The 22,158-nt window shown below is 35.8% G+C and overlaps 2 protein-coding genes across 2 annotated transcripts; one reads left to right on the top strand and one right to left on the bottom strand.

Moving 5' to 3' along the window:
• Positions 1-8,735: 8,735 nt before the first annotated feature.
• Positions 8,736-21,859, top strand: LOC133831613 (peroxisome biogenesis protein 3-2). The gene is made up of 7 exons (XM_062261982.1): positions 8,736-9,062; positions 9,353-9,517; positions 9,621-9,820; positions 9,918-10,048; positions 19,533-19,660; positions 20,232-20,459; positions 21,271-21,859. The coding sequence occupies exons 1-7, from the start codon at positions 9,046-9,048 to the stop codon at positions 21,527-21,529; spliced, it is 1,128 nt and encodes a 375-aa protein (XP_062117966.1). The 5' UTR covers positions 8,736-9,045; the 3' UTR covers positions 21,530-21,859.
• Positions 10,348-12,394, bottom strand: LOC133831615 (adoMet-dependent rRNA methyltransferase spb1-like). Its single transcript, XM_062261984.1, has 3 exons — positions 11,856-12,394; positions 11,150-11,751; positions 10,348-11,074 (listed from the first exon to the last, which is right to left on the bottom strand). Exons 2-3 carry the CDS (start codon positions 11,367-11,369, stop codon positions 10,929-10,931), a joined length of 366 nt encoding a protein of 121 aa, XP_062117968.1. The 5' UTR covers positions 11,370-11,751; positions 11,856-12,394; the 3' UTR covers positions 10,348-10,928.
• Positions 21,860-22,158: the final 299 nt, after the last annotated feature.

Below are 22,158 nucleotides of genomic sequence, written 5' to 3'. Positions count from 1 at the left end.
AATAATACAACTAATATGTTTCTGTGATCTATGGTTATAGCAAGTGTAACGCCCTGGCTACCCCAAAACAGTTACGGTGAACGATGGACCGGAAATTTGACTCATTGCCTGAGTCCTTTGGTCAAAAACGTGCTCTAGGTGTAATTAACGGGTTAAGGCATAAAACCAATGAAAAGGAAATGGAGATTTTTATTACAAACTGCTCTGCAGAGCTAAACAAAACATTAACAAGTTGTTCTCAGCACAAAATGGTCTCTACTGTTTTAAATTTACAAACCCGCCGACCTAAGCGGCAAAAATAGGGTAAACCCCCTAGTTCCTCTGAGAACACCCTGACCGTGGCAGTCAAGCGGCTGCATATGTACACACCATCACATCAGCTCTCCACTCAAGGCTAGGTGAGCTTTTCTTTCCCTTTACCTGCACCACATAGCACCCATGAGCCAAGGCCCAGCAAGAAAACATAACACTTTACATAAACATTATCAAATGATTATCGTTATAATCACACTGAACATAAAGCTTTCAACAAGCAAATGAATCATCACATGATTTTAGCGGGAGAGTGGCTGCTGAGTAAGCCACTAGCCTCCAAGCTCTGTTTGTTCATCGACCCTCAGGGTCGGTCAGGCATTAATGCTCCTTGAGTCATTCAATGCTAATAATCGATTAGATCCAATCTTACTGACTTGCGTGACACACGCCAAAGCCGTCCTGACTAATAAGTCAGCTCATCGTGACCAATGCCCAATACCACTGCCGAACCTGACTAATAAGTCACAGCTTCACAGTGATACTAGCACTCTTGTCAAACCTGACTAATAAGTCAGTGCCATGCACAAATGAGCAACATATGCTAAGCATTCCATATATAATCCATGTCCATATTCTCACATTCAACATGCCTCAGGAATATCCACGCATGTCACACTTGGGGTGCAGTTTTCTTACCTCTGGTCCGAGCAAGAATAAATAAAAGAATGACCCTGAGAACGATCAACCTTTTGGTCCTTTAGCGGTTACCTGGTCATAACCAAATCATGGGATTCCATCAATAAAATGAATAATAAAAGGTTCCCAAACCAAAACCTAACCTCTGGGACCTCAAACACTACTCAACCGGGTAGTAGGTTCAATCCCGAGGCCTTAGGCTTGCATCCCCTAGCCAAAACACTCTCTTTGGACAAAAATGCCTTAAGGGCCGCGGCCCTCCTTGGCCATGCCGCGGCCCGCCCCTCAAACGGAGGCGGCTAAACCCAGCAGCTCCCAAGGGCCGCGGCACACCCTGGCCATGCTGCGGCGCAACGCCCATTTCAGCCAAAACCCCTGTTTTCTTCCTCTACGATTTCACTTAGAACCAACCCTTCAAACCCAACCTAGACACCACCCAAACCTCTCTCAAACACCCATTAACACCCCTAAACAACACTCAAAACTCTCCCTCATCATAACCCAAGGAAAACACCTCAAGAACTCCCTTTAATTCCAATTTTCCACACCTAACTCAAGAACTGAAAACCATGATTGAAAACAGAGCAAAACCAGTAAGAATAAGGATCAAAGCTTACCTTAAACTTAGTATAGAACCCTCTCCAATGGCTGAACCAAAACCACAACCTTAGCCCCTTGATTTCCTAGCTTAGCTCCACACTTAAGCTCAAAATTCCAAAGAAGAGAACTATGGAGAAGATTGTACGGGAAGGAGAAGATGAAGCAAACTCTGTTTTCCCAGCCATCCATACATTATATATATCCTCAACACAAATGACCATTATACCCCTAGGTATAATAAAGCTCCTAAAGTCAACTCAAGGGCATTTTTGACATTTTCCACCTACACCGTTAATGATAATTAACGCTTCCCAATTCCCGCTAATCTCAAAATTCTCAAACACCAATATTTCACATCCCGTTACCCTTTAATGCCCGGTAACACTCTAATCATTAAAACACCCCGAGACTCACCCCGAGCCCCGAGCTTAAGCCTGTTATGACCAAACCGACATTTAACATTTCCTTGATCGTCTCATGCCAAATGGCTCGAACAAACCCACATCATAATGTGGTCTCAAATTATATCACCAACATGTGAATAAATAATCAATTTACCCTCAACGGGCCAAATTACTATCACACCCCTGTATAAAGAAATATGGACTCACATGCATGCATTTCACATCATATCATAATATAATCAATACATACATGCATTTTATCAACTAATAACATAATTAAGCAAGTACGGCCCTCCCGGCCTACTGTTCACACCGTTAAACACAACGGAGAATTCGGGGCATTACAGCAAGTTTACTAATGACAATTATATTCTCTCTCAAGATATAAAATATTCAGTTTACCTGCGAATTTTCTACATGTCTGTGATAAATTCTACACATAAACCGCATTAAGAACAAAAACCTAATTGCTACACAAACCAATTTGATACTTTCGTTCTAAATTGAAATCTATGTCTATTGTCTAAAGCTATTCCAATTCTCACTTTTCAGATATTGAATTAAAACCAATAATCATGCAACAGATGGCCAATCAATTACAAGCATTAAACATAAGAACAATAGATAACCATAAATTCAAAGATTCATAGAAATTGCATTAAAGACGAATAGAATATCCAGTGACTACATTAAAATACTCTAAATACGAATTTAGTTCATAATATTAAACTTCATCATCCAATCTAAAATTCAAAAACATAAAAATAAACACAAACGAAATAAACGCAGATTCTTCTCTGTTTCTTTCTCTTTGCCGTCAGAATGCCTCCTCTCGTTCTTTTCCTTTCAGATCTTCTTTTTATTCTTTTTACAAAAATCCAAAAACCTACGAATTTCCATGAAAATTTCCAAAAATGCCCTCGTGCCGATATATCGCCCAAGACAGGCGATATATCGCCTGGCGAATTTTCTCGATGAAAACGCGAGTTTCTGATGTCGTTTCTGCAAAAACAAAATTTGGAATTCCTTCTTATGCCGATATATCGCCCAAGACAGGCGATATATCGCCTGTACAACATTTCCACATATTGGCCAATATTCGGCTACTAAAACCAACATTTATCCAAATTCTCGAACAAATCAGAATTATAACGACAAACTGCACAAGTTCACCAAACAGATTAAATAGAAACTTTCTCTTGAGAAAAACAACCAAATCAATCTGAAAATGTTATTAATAAGCGTATATTTTATACGCTTATCAGTTACGTTAACCATGAAGGAGCGTATAACTCTAATCAGATGAGTGGTTTGACACTTGAGGTTCTGGTAAACCATAATGAGTGACTGACGAGCAACTCACTACGGGGCTCAGCACCCATAGCCATGTGACAATCCAGTCACCCAGACCTTCTGGCCTTGGCTCCAATCAAATGAGTGACTGTTGCGTAAGTCACTTCGGGCTCAACACCCATAGTCATGTGACTAAATAGTCACTGGGGCTCTCTGGCCCTAGCTTTAAGTGACTAGCCTTAGGCTAGACAAGCGCTTTTAGTTTTCATCGAACTTGAGGTCAGTCCGACATTAATGCTCATTTGAGTCATTCAATGCAGATGTCGATTAGATCTAATCTTTGTCGGCTTGCCTTAAACACGCTAAGACCGTTATTGACTTATTATCCAATACCACGTGACCATTGCTCAATACTACTGCCGAGCTTGACAAGTGAGTCACAGCTTCACAGTTAATACTGACACCATTGCCAATTATGACTATTTAGTCAGTGCCATGCACAAGTGAGCAAGATTTTCTAAGCATTCAATATGCAATCAATGTCCACATTTAAACATTCAACATGTCTCAATAATAACCATGCATGTCACATATAGGGTGCATTTTTCTTACCTCTAGTTCGAGCGAGAACTAGTAAAAGAACGACCCTTGAGAATGATCGACCTTTTGATTCCTTAGTGGTTACCTAATCATAACCATTTATAACTTCCATTAATGAAAATCAACAATAATAGGGTCTTGACCTAAACCTCACTCCCGGGACCCTGAATTGTACCCAAACGGTGAGTAGATTCGATCCCGAGCCAAAAACCCTTAAAAATGCCCAAAACCAAAATTTGAAGAAGCAGGGTAGCGCTACATCACTACCCCCTAGCTCCCTAGTGCCCAAGTCAGACAAGAATCCCCTGAGTAGCGCTGTAGCGCCCCTTAGTGGGCGCTGTAGCGCTACACTCAGCCAGAAATGCCCTGAAACTTTCCCCCTTCGACTCCACCATTTCCAACCTGAACCAAAAGCTTCCAAACCTCATTTTAAGTCCCAAATGAACCCAAAAACCATCTACACATATCCTAGGCATCACAACCCAAGTAACCTTAGCCAAAAACTCCCATCAATTCCCATTAACCAACTTAGAAAACCAAGCTGAAAACCAAAACAAAAACAGAGCAAAGCTAGAGTTTTAATGGCTAGAACCTTACCTTAAGCTCGGTTTAGGTTCCTCTTCAATGGTGGAACACAATCCTAAGCCCTCAAGATCCACTTCCCTAGCTTGAATCCTCAAGAACAGCTTAAAAATTCAAAAGAAAAATGAGAAGAAATGAGGTACGGGAGGAGATGTTTATGCTCTGTTTTGGCCTAAGTTCCACAACCTTCAATGGCTTAAATATAACATATGGTGAAAAGACCTTTTTGTCCATAGGTCAAATAACGTTTTCTAAAGGCTCCCAAGGGTAAAACCGTCATTTCCCGCCTATCTCGTTAATCATAATTAACACCCTCAAATTACTGTTATTCTCAAAATTCTCAAATACCAATAATTCATATCTCGTTACCCTTTAATTCCCGGCAACACTCTAATCACCAAAATACCCCGAGACTCACCCCGAGCCCCAAACTTAATCCCGTTATGACTAAACCGCTAACTTGCACTCAAAGATCGTCTCATGCCGAATGGCTCGAACAAATCCACATTATTATGTGGTCTCAACAATAGTTCACCAACATGCATGAAAATACACAATTACGCCCTCAATGAGCCAAATTACCAAAATGCCCTATGATGAAATATGGACTCACATGCATGCATTTAACATCATATTATAATATAATTCACATAAACATGCATATAATAGTTTAATGGCATAATAAATCAATTATGGCCCTCCCAGCCTACTAATCCAACCATTAAACCACATTAAGAATTTTGGGGCATTACAATTAGGGCTTTACCCAATTGTTAAATGTAATATGATTGGGGCTTGGCCCAACTATTAAATGTAAACATGATTATGGCTCAGGTCCAACTAATGAACATAATTATAATTATACATGTGTAAGTACGTTGTAATGTGTTGTGTCTGTGTATGATAGAGGTAGTATATGTATGTCTGTCAGAAGCATAAAAAGAACATTCGGTACGTTCTCTCTTTCCCGTTATCATTTTTTACCGTTCGTCGCATTTTTGAAGGAAACTCGAGTTTTAGGACTCGGATTCAAGCAAAGATCGAGTCATAACAATTCTCGGAAAGATTAGTAGCTTATTAGTCGGATGGTTTAGCGAGAAACGACATAATCAGATATAATTCAAGCTTTGAATTTCTGAGTTTTTGTTTCTTGAAATTTCTTAAGTTTTGAATTTGGATTTTACGTTTTGAAGAGTTTTAGAATGATTTGAAACTTGGATTTTGAGGATTTTGTGATGATTGGGAACTTTGTTTTTTAGATTTGGGTATGTTTGGATAGGTTTTTGGAATGATTTAAAGTGGGAAAATCAGAGCTTTTGGGGTGTGTTCGTGGTTGGGCCGCGACCTTTTTATTGTGTGCCGCGGCCTAGGCTGGAAAAAAATGTGGTTTTTGGTTGTTGGGGGCACTGATAACTCTACAAAATAGAGTTATTTTACCACTTTATATGTGTTAATTGTTGCTTAATTCTTGAGTTTTTAATTGATTTATTACATTTTTAAGTAATTTTGAATTTATTAGTCTTCTTTTGATTTTATATATTTTTGTGTGCTTTTATAGTTATTTTGTTATAATATATTGTAGTTTAATTATTTGAATTATTGTTGTGTTTAGTGGTAAAAAAATGTTGTATTATTGAACTTAAATGTGAAATATAAATTAAGTTATAATTAATATTTTCAAAGAATTAAATTGATTTATTTTATAGTTGAAAAATATTTTGTTATGAATTAGTTTATATTTATTTTGTAGGGAAATTTATGACACTTTTGCTCTTGAAAAGAGAGAAAAATAAAAAAAATGTGGCATTTTTAAAGTAAAGAAAGAAAGAAAAAATGGCATTCTTGAAATGCCATAACCAAGGCCCATTTCAGTTGCACAAGGCCCAATGCCAGCTGCTTCAATCTCCACCAGCCGCTGAAGCAACAATCAGCCCCTGCATAAGCTCAATCAACCACATCATGCCAAAGCTACCTCTTCCCAGCCCCTTCAGTCGGATCCAAGGCAACATCTCCCTTGCCCATGTGGGCCTGCGCATCACTCCAGGCCCAAGCCTCCAACACTCCTCTGCCCAGCCGCCTGAACCACTTTCCTGCGCCTATCTCCACCAAAGCAACCAGCCTCCTTTTCCCAACTCTTGAGCCCAACAAAAGCAAAATGTACCATTGTCCCTTTGTCAAAAATGCCAACATTTTTACCTCACTTTCTACACATCTTACCCCAAAACATCATCATTACATCCTATAATTTACCCATATTTCCATATTATTATTAAGTTAATTAATTTAATCAATTTAATTAATTTAAATTGATTATTTTAATATACTCATTTTGGCTATAAATAGGGAGTTTTGAAGACCATTGAGGGTGTCCATTTTTAGAGGGGGAGGTTACTATACCATAATTTCTACACATTCAAAATCTATTTATTCTCTTCATCTTCTTCTTCTTTTTTGGTTATTTTTCTATGTATTTTTAGAGGAAATTTTGGGGGTTCATCCTCCAAATTTTCCTATTTATATTTGTAATTTTTAGTTTGTATTTGTTATTCTAGTTATGTGTTTCTAATCTTTTTAAGATTATTAAGGTGATGATGAAACAATATGTAACTAGATAGTATTTATTTTGTATGTTGATTTCCCATTTTGTGCAACAAAGTTTATGGAATTTTCTTCTTCAAATATCTTTTTTCATCTTAAATATCATGTATTTTGGATTGTTAGCATATATTTACACTTTGTTCTTCATTAGTGCAAAAACATAATATTCTTTGTGTAAAATGTGTCATTAAATTGTACACATCCATGCTTAGAACAAAAATATTATGTTTTGCCTTATAAATAATGTTCATTGATTTATTTGTTATTTCATTAGATTGATTTACACTAAATGCTTTGAGATTATAATTTTGAAAAGTGAAGAAAAATCCTATCATTTTAGAAGTAATTTGTACTTAAAATTATAAATATATTTGGAAAATGATAGTTTGAATTATTTTAACTATCACTAAAACTTGGGAGTCAGTGTACTTATAAATATTATTGAACTTATATTTTGTGGATTCTAATCCTTAATAATCTTATTTTACTATCTTGATTTCTATTATTAATTCAGTAATATATATTGTCTTTAATTTCTATATTATTGTCTTTTATTTTATTTTCATTATTCAAAATTCTCATCAATTTTTGGAACTAGGTTATAATTTATTAATTTTGGTTTAAAATAGTTTTCTTTTCGATTTTAGACAACTCCTTTGGGTTCGATCTCATGCTTACACGAACAGGCACCTTGGGCCGCGACCTCTTTTTGGCAGGTTGTGGCCCACGGCGCAGACAGAGAAGGGGTTAGCCCCTGTTCTTGAGCAGGATGTGACTCAGGTTTCTGGGGTCGTGGCCCAAAAGGGCAGAAATGACCAAAATGAGTTTTTAGTTAGGAGAACTTAAACCTAAGGGCTCGGGATCGATCTTACTATCCGGTTTGGTAGGATTCGACATCCCGGAGCTCTCGGTCCGGAAGCCTGTGTTTACTCGTTTTTTACGGGATTTTATATTATGGTTGTGACTAGGTTATCGCTAGGGGTTCATAATCAAGATCGTGCTCGAGAGTCGTTTATTGGTAACCTGTGCTTGGACCAAGACTGTGTAGGTATGTGAGTACATAGTTGAAGAGAGCTTAAATGGATTGATGATACTATTTATGCCATCAAGATGCATCTTCTTTTCGGTAGCCCATCACTTGAGAACTCCAAAATTAAGCGTGCTTGATCTGAAGTAGTCTCATGATGGGTGATATCCTAGGAAATTTTCTCAGGAAGCGTGTAAGTGAAGACAAATCACACTGGAATGAACTCGTGTTGGTTTGTAGGGCTAGTCGTCATTCCAGGAAGCAGCTATAGTGATGTGTGGCGTTACATTTGATACCCTAGACTAAAATTTGATCAATATGACTAAATTGCCCTCAATTATATGAATTTTAAATTCAAATTTAATTACTTAATGATATTATGCAAAGAACAATTTGATCATATTGATAAAATTAATTTCAAATTATAAGATAGCATATGAATATCATAGAAAATATAAAGTAATAAAATTGAATCGATATAATGGAGTAACAAATAATTATATAAACTTTTTTTTAACAACCCCACTGGCTAAAAGAGTAGTGATCATTGAATGAGATGGGGACAAGTATGGCATACCAGCCTTTCTCTCTTTCCTCATAAATATTAAATAAAATAGACTAATAGGTTAAAATAATATCTTTTGTAGGTCCAAAACGCACCGTTTTTAAGCTTCTTCTCTAAACCCTCAAGAATCCTGGGAACCACTATTTTTAGTTTTCTCGGTTCTGATTCCAGACCTCTCTCAATCCGTACACTCCATACAAAGATTCACTATTTTATTCTTATTATAATACACTGGGCGGTTTTTCTTATGATTCTTTGCTCTCCAACTCTTCTTTAGGAGAACATTTATCTCTTCAATTTATCTATTTTCAGCTTAAATATTATATATTTCTATACTCTTGGCCTTGTTTGTTTCAATTTGTTCTGTAAAACTTTAATGGAATCATAAACCCGATCAATGGATTGTTGGTTTCCATAGCTGCAAAATGCTCTCCTCGTTAAGGTGAGTCTTTATGGTTTTGCTGATTTTTTTTTCCCCATATCTGGATCTTTATTCAATAGCTGTGTTCTAGTATTGCTTTCCATTTTCCTGTACTGGGTTTTGATCACTTTCTGATTTTATAGTGATATATGTCTGGTTAATGATTGGTGCTTTCTCATAAGGCTGTTTATAGATTAAGTTTCTAAGCTTCACGGCTTGATGGGGTTTCTTGTATTGTTTTATTTTGTGTGTTTCTTGGTTCTGTTGTGTATGCACTGCCCATTGACCATGGTTGACCACTGTGAAAATAGGGATTTTTGGAGAAGGCATAAGAGGAAGGTTATTGTTTCAACTGGGGTTTTAGGAAGTGGGTATGTTCTGTATAGATTATACAATGCTCATAGACGAAGGCTTGATGATCTGGAGAGAGAACTTGCAACTGAACGGAAAAGAGTTGATGAATTTGTCAAGGACCAGTAATGAGACTTCTTAATCTTCATATTTTATTTCTTGGGTTGTGATTGCCTCATACAGTTACTAATTTGATACTTGGGGTTGTGATTTTGATGATATTGATAGAATGCAAGCTCATTTTGAGAACATCCAGAGAATAGCTGATACGACTACATTGCCGCACGCAATGCAATTTTTAAGCAGTCGGATAGAAGAAGAGTTGCAGCTTTCTCACCTTACTGACAGGCTTATGCAAGGGAAGGGTCAGCCAAATACTTTGACATATTCGGAGAAACTTGAGTTATGGGATAAACTTAAGTATTTGAGTACGAATCTTTAGTCCTTTTTGTGTACTTTAAGTTTCAAGTTTTTAATAATTTAATGATTGAGTTGCGGACTGTTTTTTTTTGTTTTTGTCTCCAGGCTTCACAAGAATGGTGTTGTCATTATGGACGATGACATTACTAAGCTTATATATCAGAGTTCAGGTCAATATATTGGGGAGACATTTATATATTGATACTGCGCGTCATATCGGAAGTTCCCATTTTCTCGTAAGAACCATCGACCTTGTTTACTAATTTCTTTAGTTTATAGTACAATTAATAGATTGTAGATATGACTGGTACTATATGAATATTTTAGTTCTAGTGAGTACCATTTTAGATAGGTAAATAGTTATGTTTACCGGTTAAGCAAGTACCACCAATTTTATTTCTTTTATTGTTTTCTAATATTGTGTGGTGAAAAACATATTTCTATTGCAATGCTTATACTTTTCTTCATTTGCAATAGTTGGATGTTATACTATCTGTCTATTATGATTTTCAAGCAATTATTAAGATATGCTTATTCGACCAGAGTTTGAACTTTAATTTGATAGTCCTGAAGTTAAGTTGCTATAAATTTGTTTTTTTGAATGGTATTGTTATGATGCCATTGATGGTTAGCGATTCTTTCTGTAACTTTTTGCAAATTAATATTAATTTATCTTCTGGATAGTATAGTAACATATATGAGAAATTAAGAATTTCTTGCTTTAGATATAATGGCTAATAGCTATACATGAGCAAGAGATCATTTTTACTTGTCGGGGAGATGGCGAGATCAATGTTTAAAAAGGCGTTTTTAAGCCTCGAGGCGTTTTTGTTTTGTGAAGCGAAACGTAAGCCTTGAGGCATAAGCCTCAAATTTTTAATTAAAAAAAAATATTTTAGATACCTAAAAATATATAGTTAATAATTAGAAATTATAAATCATAAAATAAAACACTCAATGTCTCATAAAAGTTTAGCATACCATAAAATGTGTCATACAACTCAAACATAAATTTGGATAAAATTATAATTTAAAGATAAAAGTTTTGTTTCTAGAACTAGAATGCTAGATTAAACTATCCTAGAACAAACTTGAGTAGTAAATGATGAAGGTGATTTAGAAATCATCGTTCAACTCCAACTCATCATCGCTTGAAGAATCGTCATATTGTATATTCCTCTCATCACCACCACCCTCTTCATTATCACCACCAATATCCTCCCATTCATCTTCATCCAAGTCTACTACCCTCTTCCTTTTCACTAAAATAGAAAAATAAGTCAACAACTAATTATCATAGGCTGCTAAATTAAACACATAGAGTAGAGTTTACGAACCTCCTCTAGAACTTGATCCTGTTCCTCTATCAACTCCAAGGTCCTCATCATTTGGCCTTTGTATGTCTTCAAAATTTCCATCTTCATCAACGACCCATTCATCATCTGATGGCATCTCCTCATCAATCACCAAACCATCATCCTTCTTTGATAGAGATTTCAACTTCAAATGTCTATCCTTCAATCTTTTGTTAAACATGATATACACCAAAGAATGCATTCTTAGAGTAGTCAACCGATTTCTTCTTTTTGTATGAACTTGATTGAAAGCGCTCCAATTTCGCTCACATCCCGATGATGAGCAAGTAAGTCCACCGTCGTCTGAAATGGGGAACGGCTCGTTCAATACTTTAATTGCAAACTTTTGTGATTCTTTAATCTCTTAACACCTCCCTTGATAATTTTTTTGCAATATTTACATTCAAGATAAATATAATTTTTCTTACTCCCTTCTTCTCCTAACTCAATCTCAGTACCATGATCCCAAGCGGGATCTTTTCTGTTTGATTTTGAATGAGTCCCTCCACTAGTATTATTAGTACCATCACTACTACTAGCTCCTCCAACAATACTTTTTTGTGAGCTTCTAATCATTTTAAAATCTACACATAACAGAAAAGAAATGGCAGAAGAAAAAAGGTCTAAATTCCAAGTGTAACAGAAAGAGCAAGAGTTTTATCAAAGGAAAAAAATGTTAATAAAATACCTAACAATGGAGTTTCTTGGCTGGCAGTAGGGCAGTAAGCTATCTGCCTGTGTGCTGCTGAAGAAGAGAGGAGAAGAAGAAGAAGAAGTGTGTTGTGTGCTGCCGAAGAAGAGAGGAGAAGAAGAAGAAGTGGGCTGTCACTGTTGTGTGCTGCTGAAGAAGAGAGGAGAAGGAAGAGAAGTGTGCTGCCGTGTGTTTTAGGGTAGAAGAAATGATATTAGAGAAATAAGGTTTTAGGGTTTTTAATCAAAAGAATTGGGCCTTTACTTTTCTTTGTTTTAAAGTGTGAAATGGGCCTAAAATTTTAAATTAAAAACCCTAAATTTGAGCTTTAAAATGTGGTTTGAAAGGGCCCAAAACTGGTACTGATGTGAGGCTTAAGCCTCACAAAAAAGCCTCAAGGCTGTCCACTTTGACAGCCTCACATCACAGAGGCGTAAGCCTCTAGGGATCAAACCAGGGCTTAAGCCCTGAAACTGTTTTTTTACGCCTCACAGTGAGGCTAGCCTCAAGGCGCGCCTCAAATACGCTTTTTTAAACATTGGTAAAGTCAAACATGGTGATCCACTGATCCTAATGTCCTACTAGGAGCACAAGCCTGACAGTTAGTGCAGTATGACCAACCTTTAGGTAATTCTGATAGTTTTTCTTGGCCAAAAAGAATTCAACAGTAAAGGTGTTAAAGGAGATTAAAGCTAAATGTGAACTATGGAGTGGCAGGTAGAACTCAGAACCAGAGAATAACTCCTTTAGTCATTTTCTCATGAGACAAAATATGGCTATCAATCACTTACACCAAGCCTGAATGAAGAAAAAGTACCTATCAAACTCTTCAATAGTACTTTCTAGTCCATTCTCATCACAACTAATGCTTGTCTAAAGATACAAACCTATGTTAAGCAACACAATCAAGTTACCGTCGAATGCACCAAAAAATTCCTTGTCCCATTCGTTAACCAAATATCTAGGTTGTGTCTAAAATGTAGATCGAAACTCCCTAAAGTACTTGTAAGATACACTTATCCAGTTATCTTGATTAGTGACTACAACTCAAAAATGAGGTAAAATTCAAGCTCCCAAAAGTACTTGACTACTTGTTCTCTCAAGAAAAAAAAATGATCTCGCCCAATGTTTAAAAAAGCGTATTTGAGGCGCGCCTTGAGGCTAGCCTCACTGTGAGGCGTAAAAAAACAGTTTCAGGGCTTAAGCCTTGGTTTGATCCCTAGAGGCTTACGCCTCTGTGATGTGAGGCTGTCAAAGTGGACAGCCTTGAGGCTTTTTTGTGAGGCTTAAGCCTCACATCAGTACCAGTTTTGGGCCATTTCAGACCACATTTTAAAGCCCAAATTTAGGGTTTTTAATTTAAAATTTTAGGCCCATTTCATACTTTAAAACAAAGAAAAGTAAAGGCCCAATTATTTTAATTAAAATCCCTAAAACCTTATTTCTCTAATATCATTTCTTCTACCCTAAAACACACGGCAGCACACTTCTCTTCCTTCTCCTCTCTTCTTCAGCAGTGACAGCCCACTTCTTCTTCTCCTCTCTTCTTCAGCAGCACACAGGCAGATAGCTTACTGCCAGCCAAGAAACTCCATTGTTAGGTATTTTTTTAACATTTTTTTCCTTTGATAAAACTCTTGCTCTTTCTGTTACACTTGGAACTTAGACCTTTTTTCTTGTGCCATTTCTTTTCTGTTATGTGTAGATTTTAAAATGATTAGAAGCTCACAAAAAAGTATTGTTGGAGGAGCTAGTAGTAGTGATGATACTAATAATACTAGTGGAGGGACTCATTCAAAATCAAACAGAAAAGATCCCGCTTGGAATCATGGTGCTGAGATTGAGTTAGGAGAAGAAGGGAGTAAGAAAAATTATATTTATCTTGAATGTAAATATTGCAAAAAAATTATCAAGGGAGGTGTTAAGAGATTAAAGGATCACTTGGCACATACTAGGAAGAATGTATAGGGCTGTGCAAAAAATTTTACAACCCGAAAAAACTGCAAAAAAACGCAACCCGAATAAACCGCCCAATTGTTACATTGGGCGGGTTGAAAATAAGAATTTATTATTTTTAATATATTCAAATAAATATATAAATTAATTAAATTTTATTTTAATTTTTTTACTATAAATTTAAAATATTGTTTTAAGCTTAAAAATATAAACTTCACACTATTAGTACTAGTATTTAAAAGAAAAAAATTACAAAAATGTTAAAAAAAAAAAATTACCACTTTTGATTGGGTGGGTTGACCCGCCCAACTCGCAAAAAAAAAAATACAATTTCGGTTTGGGCGGGTTAACCCTACCAACCCGCCCAAATTATTGGACGGGTTAAATTTTTTTTTTTTTCTTAATTGGGCAAGTTACGGGTCACTTTTGCTAACCCGATTATGACATTGGACGGGTAAAAATGCCTTGTAACCCGCCCAGTGCTCACCCCTATGTAGCACCATGTAAGGAAGTACCCAATGAAGATAAGAATGAATTTTTTGAGTACTTGAAGCAAGGTTTATTGAAAAAACAAGTTGCACAAATGAATATTGAAGAAATGATTGAGACAGGTTCTTACTTTAAGAAAGATGGTTCACAAATGGCTCCCATTTCGACTAGAGGTGTTCGTGGGCCAATGGATAGATTTGTGGCGAATGTGGGTGGTGATGATGGGCATTTTAAAGATGGGACAGCTACTGAAATGTGTCGTATAACTCCAAAAAATGACAAGGAAATGCGTAATAAAGTTTGTATGGACATTGGTAGATGTTTCTATGAGAATGCCCTACCTTTTAATTTGGCTAATAGTCCTTCATTAACATGTGTCGTTCTATTGGTAATTATGGTCGGGGATTGAAGCTTCCTAGTATGTATGAGCTTAGGACTTGGATATTGAAGGAAGAGCTAAAGACCACTGATGCTATAGTTGAGGACATTAAAAAGACATGGCCACAAACCGGAGTTTCAATAATGGGTGGTCTGACATTAGAAATAGAAACATAATCAATATCTTGGTCAATAATCCTAGTGGCACTGTTTTTTTGAAAAGTATCGATGCCTCTTCATTCATTAAAGATGCCAAAATGTTGTTCAAGATGTTGGATGATGTTATCGAAGAAATTTGAGAACATCTTGTTATTCAAGTGGTTACCGACAATGCAAGTGCTTACAAAGCAGCAGGCACATTATTAATGGAGAAAAGAAAGCATCTCTATTGGACTCCATGTGCTGCGCATTGTCTTGATTTAATGCTTGAAAAAATTGGAGAACTACCACAGCATAAGAATGCCCTGCTCAAAGCAAAAAAACTGAGGAAATTTATTCACAACCACCCATGGGTACTGAGCTTGACAAGAAAGTTTCCCAAAAGGGATATTCTAAGACCAGCTGCCACAAGATTTGCAACTGCATTTTTAACATTGCAAAGCATTTATCAAGTGAAGCAACCTTTAGAAGCTATGTTTACTTCTGAAGAGTGGGCAAGTTGTGCTTGGGCATCAAAACCAGAAGGGAAAGAGGCAAGGAAAATAGTTTTAAAGGACAAGAATTTTTGGCCAAGTGTGGTTTATGTTATTAAGACCACAAAACCTTTGGTTGAAGTGTTGAGATTAGTTGATGCTAATAAAGAACCTGCTATGGGTTTTCTCTATAATGCCATGGATTTAGCTAAGGAAAAGATAGCTCATAACTTAGGTGGAGAAGAAAAAGATTACAAATAGATATGGGATATCATAGATGACAAATGGGAATCTCAGTTGCATCGATATTTGCATGCTGCCGCATACTTTTTGAATCCCCGTTGTCAATATGCACCAGGATTTTCCAATCATCCAGAGGTCAAGTTGGGTTTGTTCCATTGTGTGGACAAGCTTATACCAAACCCTGAAGAAAGAGAGAAAGCTAACCTCCAATGTAACATTTTTCGCAACAAGGAAGGGTTCTTTGGATTCACCCAAGCCAAACAAACATTTGAAAAACGATCTTCTGGTAATTAAATTTTACAAGTCTTAACTCTATTTCTAGTCTTTATAAGTTTATTATATTTTTGTAGTATGTATAGTATACTTAATTGTTTTTTATAATCTAAAATTTTTAGTGGAATGGTGGATTCAATTCGGGGATGGCACTCCGGAGTTACAAAAGTTTGCAATTAAAGTATTGAGTCTTACTTGCTCATCATCGGGATGTGAGCGAAATTGGAGCGCTTTCAATCAAGTTCATACAAAAAGAAGAAATCGGTTGACTACTCTAAGAATGCATTCTTTGGTGTATATTATGTTTAACAAAAGATTGAAGGATAGACATTTGAAGTTGAAATCTCTATCAAAGGAGGATGATGGTTTGGTGATTGATGAGGAGATGCCATCAGATGATGAATGGGTCGTTGATGAAGATGGAAATTTTGAAGACATACAAAGGCCAAATGATGAGGACCTTGGAGTTGATAGAGGAACAGGATCAAGTTCTAGAGGAGGTTCGTAAACTCTACTCTGTGTGTTTAATTTAGCAGCCTATGATAATTAGTTGTTGACTTATTTTTCTATTTTAGTAAAAAGGAAGAGGGTAGTAGACTTGGATGAAGATGAATGGGAGGATATTGGTGGTGATAATGAAGAGGGTGGTGGTGATGAGAGGAATATACAATATGACGATTCTTCAAGCGATGATGAGTTGGAGTTGAACGATGATTTCTAAATCACCTTCATCATTTACTACTCAAGTTTGTTCTAGGATAGTTTAATCTAACATTCTAGTTCTAGAAACAAAACTTTTATCTTTAAATTATAATTTTATCCAAGTTTATGTTTGAGTTGTATGACACATTTTATGGTATGCTAAACTTTTATGAGACATTGAGTGTTTTATTTTATAATTTCTAATTATTAACTATATATTTTTAGGTATCTAAAATATTTTTTTTTAATTAAAAATTTGAGGCTTATGCCTCAAGGCTTACGTTTCGCTTCACAAAACAAAAACGCCTCGAGGCTTAAAAACGCCTTTTTAAACATTGGACCTTACTATTTTTGTTTTGATCCTTGGAATCTGTACTTTGGTTTTTTCTATCCCACGTAGGTTTTTTCCAAGGTGATTTTTATTTGATACCTTTACATAAACATAAGCATAACTAGGAAAACAGTTAAAAAATGGAGAATAGGTGGTGAAATCAATACTCATCCTACTACCTATACCTGATGACATGGGGCAGTACTCAGAACCAGTTTGGGATCCCCTATCCTAGACATCTCTGCAACAATGGTAATAGGCAGTTGACAGGTAGTATGCCTTGTTCAAGAACTTGGCATAGTTCTTGATTCTTCTTATGTCATTAAAGTGTAAGTTGGAGTCTTCTAGTCCCTCCTTGCAATGTCAGCAATTAACAAAATGTACAGATGCAGGAAAATAAATGAAAAAAGGGGCAGTGCAAAATTGCTGGGACTGTAAAGATAGGAAAAGTAAAGTTCTGGGCAGTATGGAACTGACAACTGAAAATAATTGACTAAAAGTAAAGTGCAGGAACTTCAAAGAACTGGAATTTCAGTCATCAGTAAATAAATTGCTGAGAATAAAATATTAGAAATAAAGAGGACAAGTAAAATGGTATAATAGCAAACCAGATGTTGGGATCTTGTAGTTCAACAATCGGAATTCTGTTATTTTACTTAAGTTTGGAGAAGGTTATTGAAATTTGAAGCCACCATAGTCAATTTATCATTTTTTTTTTCCTTTTGTGTTGTTTACAAGCAAACTGCCTATATTACTGTCTCGAGGGTTAGGTGGGGAGCTCCAATTTTGTAATTTTGTACTTACCATCATTATTTATCCCATTCAACTAGTTTCACCTTTGCTAATAATTTACCTATGTAGGTATTTTATGCTTTTATTTTCTTGTGATCATGAAACATTATTGCTTGACCCACTAGGCTCTTCTCCTCTTTTCTTTGCACATGTATTGAATGGAACTGTATCCTGTCGTTGGTCCACACTTTTCAGGATGCAATCCAATGCATTTCCATATCTTCATATTATAAGCTGGTGTTTGGCCAGGTTGAATATCTCTTTCAATTAAAATCTAGAAATTCTTTTAAAAAAAATTCTTTGTTTGATTGATAACTATATGATTATCTTTTATGTGGATTGCCCATTTCCTCAAATTGGTGGATTGGGCATCCAGTATTAGAAGAGTGGAATCTCCATTCCATTTCACCACAGTACCATCCCCCATAATTTTTTGAATGTGAGAAAATGGGAGATTCCCTATTTTGCTAATTGGATTGGATGACCATTGTGATCTATTTACAATGTTATCCTTATCGAAAAATTATTCTTTACATTAAAGCAGTGCAGGCACAGGCACAGGCATCTTAAGTTACTTACTATAAGTTATTTCTTCTCTGGTCCAAAATTTGCCAAAATTCTTGTAGTTTGCTGGACAATTTCAGTTTCCTAGCTTTGCGTTTTGGTATCTTCTTTTATAGTCAATGGCATTAGTGACAAATTGGTTTCTGTATGGCTACTGATTTTCCCTCAATGGTTAAGTTCTTTTCCCATCGTATGACTCTCTTTAATGAGTTAAATATATGAGTTTCTGTTTCTAGTGTACAACCCCCTTTTTTTTGGCATGAAGAGGTGTTGTATGGGGAACAAGTTAAATTTTAAGCAAGGCATGCTTGCTTATAGTTCATTGCTGCTACTTTGAGCAACACTGGTTTCAAGCATGTTATGAAAAGTTTTGTTATTTTCACCCATTCTCTTAATGCTTCCAGCTGCTGCCTTTGCATCTGTTGCAATTTTCTTTTTCTTAGTTTCCTCATCAGTTGCTTATACTCAAATGTCTAGTCGCTTCTAAAATCAAGTTCCACCTTTTGGTTCCCACTCTCCAACCACGATGTGTAGGAAAGTCCGTTTAAAGAAAAAAATTGGTACTCATAAGTTGTATATTCAAAATTTAAAGCTCTTTTTTTTTTTTTTGAAACAATGCGATTTGAACCCTTTCCCCTTCCCACACACTCAACCACTTGAGCTAGCCCCAAGTAACAGTTGCGTATTCAATGTTACCTTTCTTCTATTTTATTTTATTTTGGGTAAGCAAAAGAGAAAAACGAATCCTGTATTACCACACTTTGTGTACAACTCGACATTAGTACTGTACAACATATCAAGCCTAGGGACCTATGAAAAATCTTCAAACTGCTTGGGTTTGTCCTATGAAAAGAGAAAAAAAATGCGTAATGGGATAAACCTAGAAGTGTGGAGAAAAACTGTGATGAGAGGTGGAAGGTTGGCTCTGTACTATATCTCTAGTTTCATATATTCACAGGGCCCATTACTAGAAAGAATGAAATGAATGCTTCATTTTGCTTATATAGTCACACATACAATGAAGAAAGGCAAGAAGCCAAGAATGAGTAGGCTAAAGATTATGAGCTTTGTGCCCCTTGAGGTCTAGGCAAATTAGGATTTGTATAGAGCTCTAGGTAAATTAGGACTATCTCCATTATTTTGCCCGTTTTCTTGATTATTACTATATTAATGTTTTTACTAAACACCTTTAAACTGTATTAGCCTCAACTCTAGTAGTTGAAGATTGATATGGCTTATGCTCAGTAACAGTTGCATAAAATATGCTAGTATCTTCAGCAGTGAATAATTTTTCAATATCATTTATGTTTACAGGATGATGGTGATCTCATTGACAGGGATGACCAGCAGAAGTTTCTGGCTAGTGCTGATTTTCTTTCTACTAATGGCCTGCCTGCATTGATTTCAAATATGCAGGCAGCAGTAACAGAAGTTATCAAAGGGTAAGGTTGTTTTCTTAATCTTGTAGTGAGATGTGTTGAATTTCCCATCTTTATATATGCATGTGTGTGTGTGTATAAATATAGTGAGATAAGCATATGTAACTTGCCAATGAATCTTGTAGAAGCTATATGTATGAATGCTTTTGTTTGCCTTCTGTAGTACTTGGCAAGAATGCCAAGAAAGTGCATATCCCAGGGGCCTGATGGTTTGTTTTTCTACCATTAAGTTATCATTGTTTCTGGAGCTGAAAATTGGTGGTTTCACATGGTTTTCCCTTAGTATATAGAAAAAAGAACTTTGTGGCTGAAGCGCTCCAGGGTAAACGAATAGTAATTCTATTAAAATGTGTAGCATAAGTTAACCTGCTATGCAAAATCTCAAGGCACCTATTTGCTCCAGCAACTTTGCGATAAACACGGTAGATATTTTTCACCTTGGCAGGACCAAATTTTGAAAAAGAAAAGAGGGAAAAAAAAGGAAGCTTGTTGTGCTTAAAAAAGTTATAGGTACCATGATTGATCAACAATTGAAAATTTCCTTTTAACAGTTTTGCACGTGTTTCATGTGCAGAAAACAGTTACGGGATTTCTTTAATGCTGCAGTTCTTCATGAAACTATTGTGCAAATACTTGACACCTTCAAGAGCATTAGAAGTCCCCATCTTTGGGTGGACTTCTTGATGCCTGCCAATGCTCATCTACAAGAGCTAAATGCATCTTCCAGCGGTGACAATACCGTTTTTCCAGATGTATCAAAATTTGATCTACTTATGTTAGAGACAAGGGCGGTGCTATCGAGGTATGTTGATCAACTCTTGTCCAAGAACTTAATAAAAGGAAGATGATAGTTCCAATTGATGGAATTTGTTAGTGTGGCTTTTCTTTCCTGTTATTTTAATTATCAAATATTTGCTGTTTTGCCCCGATTGACATGATTGTGCTTAAAACACAATTGAGAATTACCTATTTAGTGCATGTGATGATGATCTTTCAAAGGACATGGTGTTTTATTCAAAGTGGCCTTCAATATTTATTATTATTTTCTTGTAAGATTTAGAGTAAATAAGCAATTTTTAGAGGCTGAAAATAGTGGAGCCATTCTTATTTTTTTCTTCTGCTTTTCTCTTTTACCCTAGTTTCTCTTCACTTTTCAATTCTACTTTTTCTTTCTTCTATCAATTATAGCATTATCAATCTACACTTTGTCTTCTATTTTTTCCCCTCCATCACATTCATCATTCTCGATCTACACTCCCTCGCAAAGTTCTCTATTTAGATAAATGGATTTTCCTGATTAGAATCTGGTAATTCAGGACAAGGCAGCAGATTAGAATCTGGTAATTCAAGACAAGGAGGCAGCAGATTTGTTCTTTTTTTGTAATATATGGAATGCATCTCGTTATGTTCAGTAGACTTTATTTTATGCGCTTAGATTAAGATTTAATGTCCTCTGGAGTTGGTTCGTTTGATGTATTTAGACTTTCAATGATTAATAAATGTCCGATGAATCCAAATATGGTGAATAGAATGCATCTCCTATCGGAATAAAATCTTTTTTCCAAATAGACTAAAATTTTCATCGACAGTAATCTGTATTAATGATCTTGCAGTGTCAAATTCACAAATGTTGCTGAAGTTGCACTGAAAGCAGTGGTGGATGCATTGATCGAAGAGATAGGAGTCCAATGTGGAGAAGACAATCTGGCAACTGGGATGCCACTCGCCAGGTTATTGGCGCGTGTCACTCATGTGGGTCCCATCCTACTCGACGAACCGAGCAAAAACAAGTTCATCGAAGCCATTCAAAATGTACCAGAAGTGGAAATGTTATTCACTGTTCTCTACGCAAATGCCGATGTATTAGACTAGCAAGTGAGCTTGTGATTATTATTTCTATCACAATGTTTTTATAATCTTATAAGAAAGGCATCTATGTAAAGAATGTGATTCACTTTAGTTTGGCATTTCAAAAAGTTATTTGAAATTGAAAGTGACAAAGTAGACAGTCTAGGACTACAGCATTGTAATTTATCTTTTCATCTTCTTTTTTTTTTTTTTTCCAAATATTTCTATTGATGTTTGCTGAGGTAATAATTTATGTAGATTACCTTACATATTGAAGATCTTGCCATGGCTTATGGTAAGTGCTTTTTGTAATTTTCAGTTTAAAGAAGAAGGTATTGAGACATGTTACTTTTCTTTGTGATGTTTTTATTCAATAAACTATTGGAATGTTTTTTTTTAATGATGTTAATCGTGTCTAATTCAGTTACTCAAATTACTCGAATTTGAGTGTTGAAATGTAACAAATGGGTAACTATTTTCTTGACTGTATGAAAATTTAGTACACTAAAGGGTTATGATGAAAATGTACCTTAAAATGCTGCCAAATTTGTATTAGAATTTTTTTTAAAAAAACACACCTGATAGACTAACTCTTTTTAAGTTCTCAACAACTCATGAATAATTTAGGACAATTCTTTGGTACTCCCCTAGTA

The sequence above is a fragment of the Humulus lupulus genome, chromosome 4 (assembly GCF_963169125.1).
Source record: "Humulus lupulus chromosome 4, drHumLupu1.1, whole genome shotgun sequence".
Taxonomy (NCBI): Eukaryota; Viridiplantae; Streptophyta; class Magnoliopsida; order Rosales; family Cannabaceae; genus Humulus; species Humulus lupulus.
Note: the sequence above shows the minus strand (reverse complement) of the source record. Positions and strands in the feature narration are given on the sequence as shown.

Excerpts from the sequence above, each read along its gene's own strand:
- LOC133831613 (XM_062261982.1), top strand. Across the intron at positions 9,518-9,620 it reads GATGAATTTGTCAAGGACCA|AATGCAAGCTCATTTTGAGA; the intron begins GTAATGAGACTT and ends TGATATTGATAG. Across the intron at positions 9,821-9,917 it reads GGATAAACTTAAGTATTTGA|GCTTCACAAGAATGGTGTTG; the intron begins GTACGAATCTTT and ends TTTTGTCTCCAG.
- LOC133831615 (XM_062261984.1), bottom strand. The coding sequence starts at position 11,369 with ATGCATTCTTTGGTGTATATCATGTTTAACAAAAGATTGAAGGATAGA. Across the intron at positions 11,075-11,149 it reads AGGATCAAGTTCTAGAGGAG|TGAAAAGGAAGAGGGTAGTA; the intron begins GTTCGTAAACTC and ends TTTCTATTTTAG.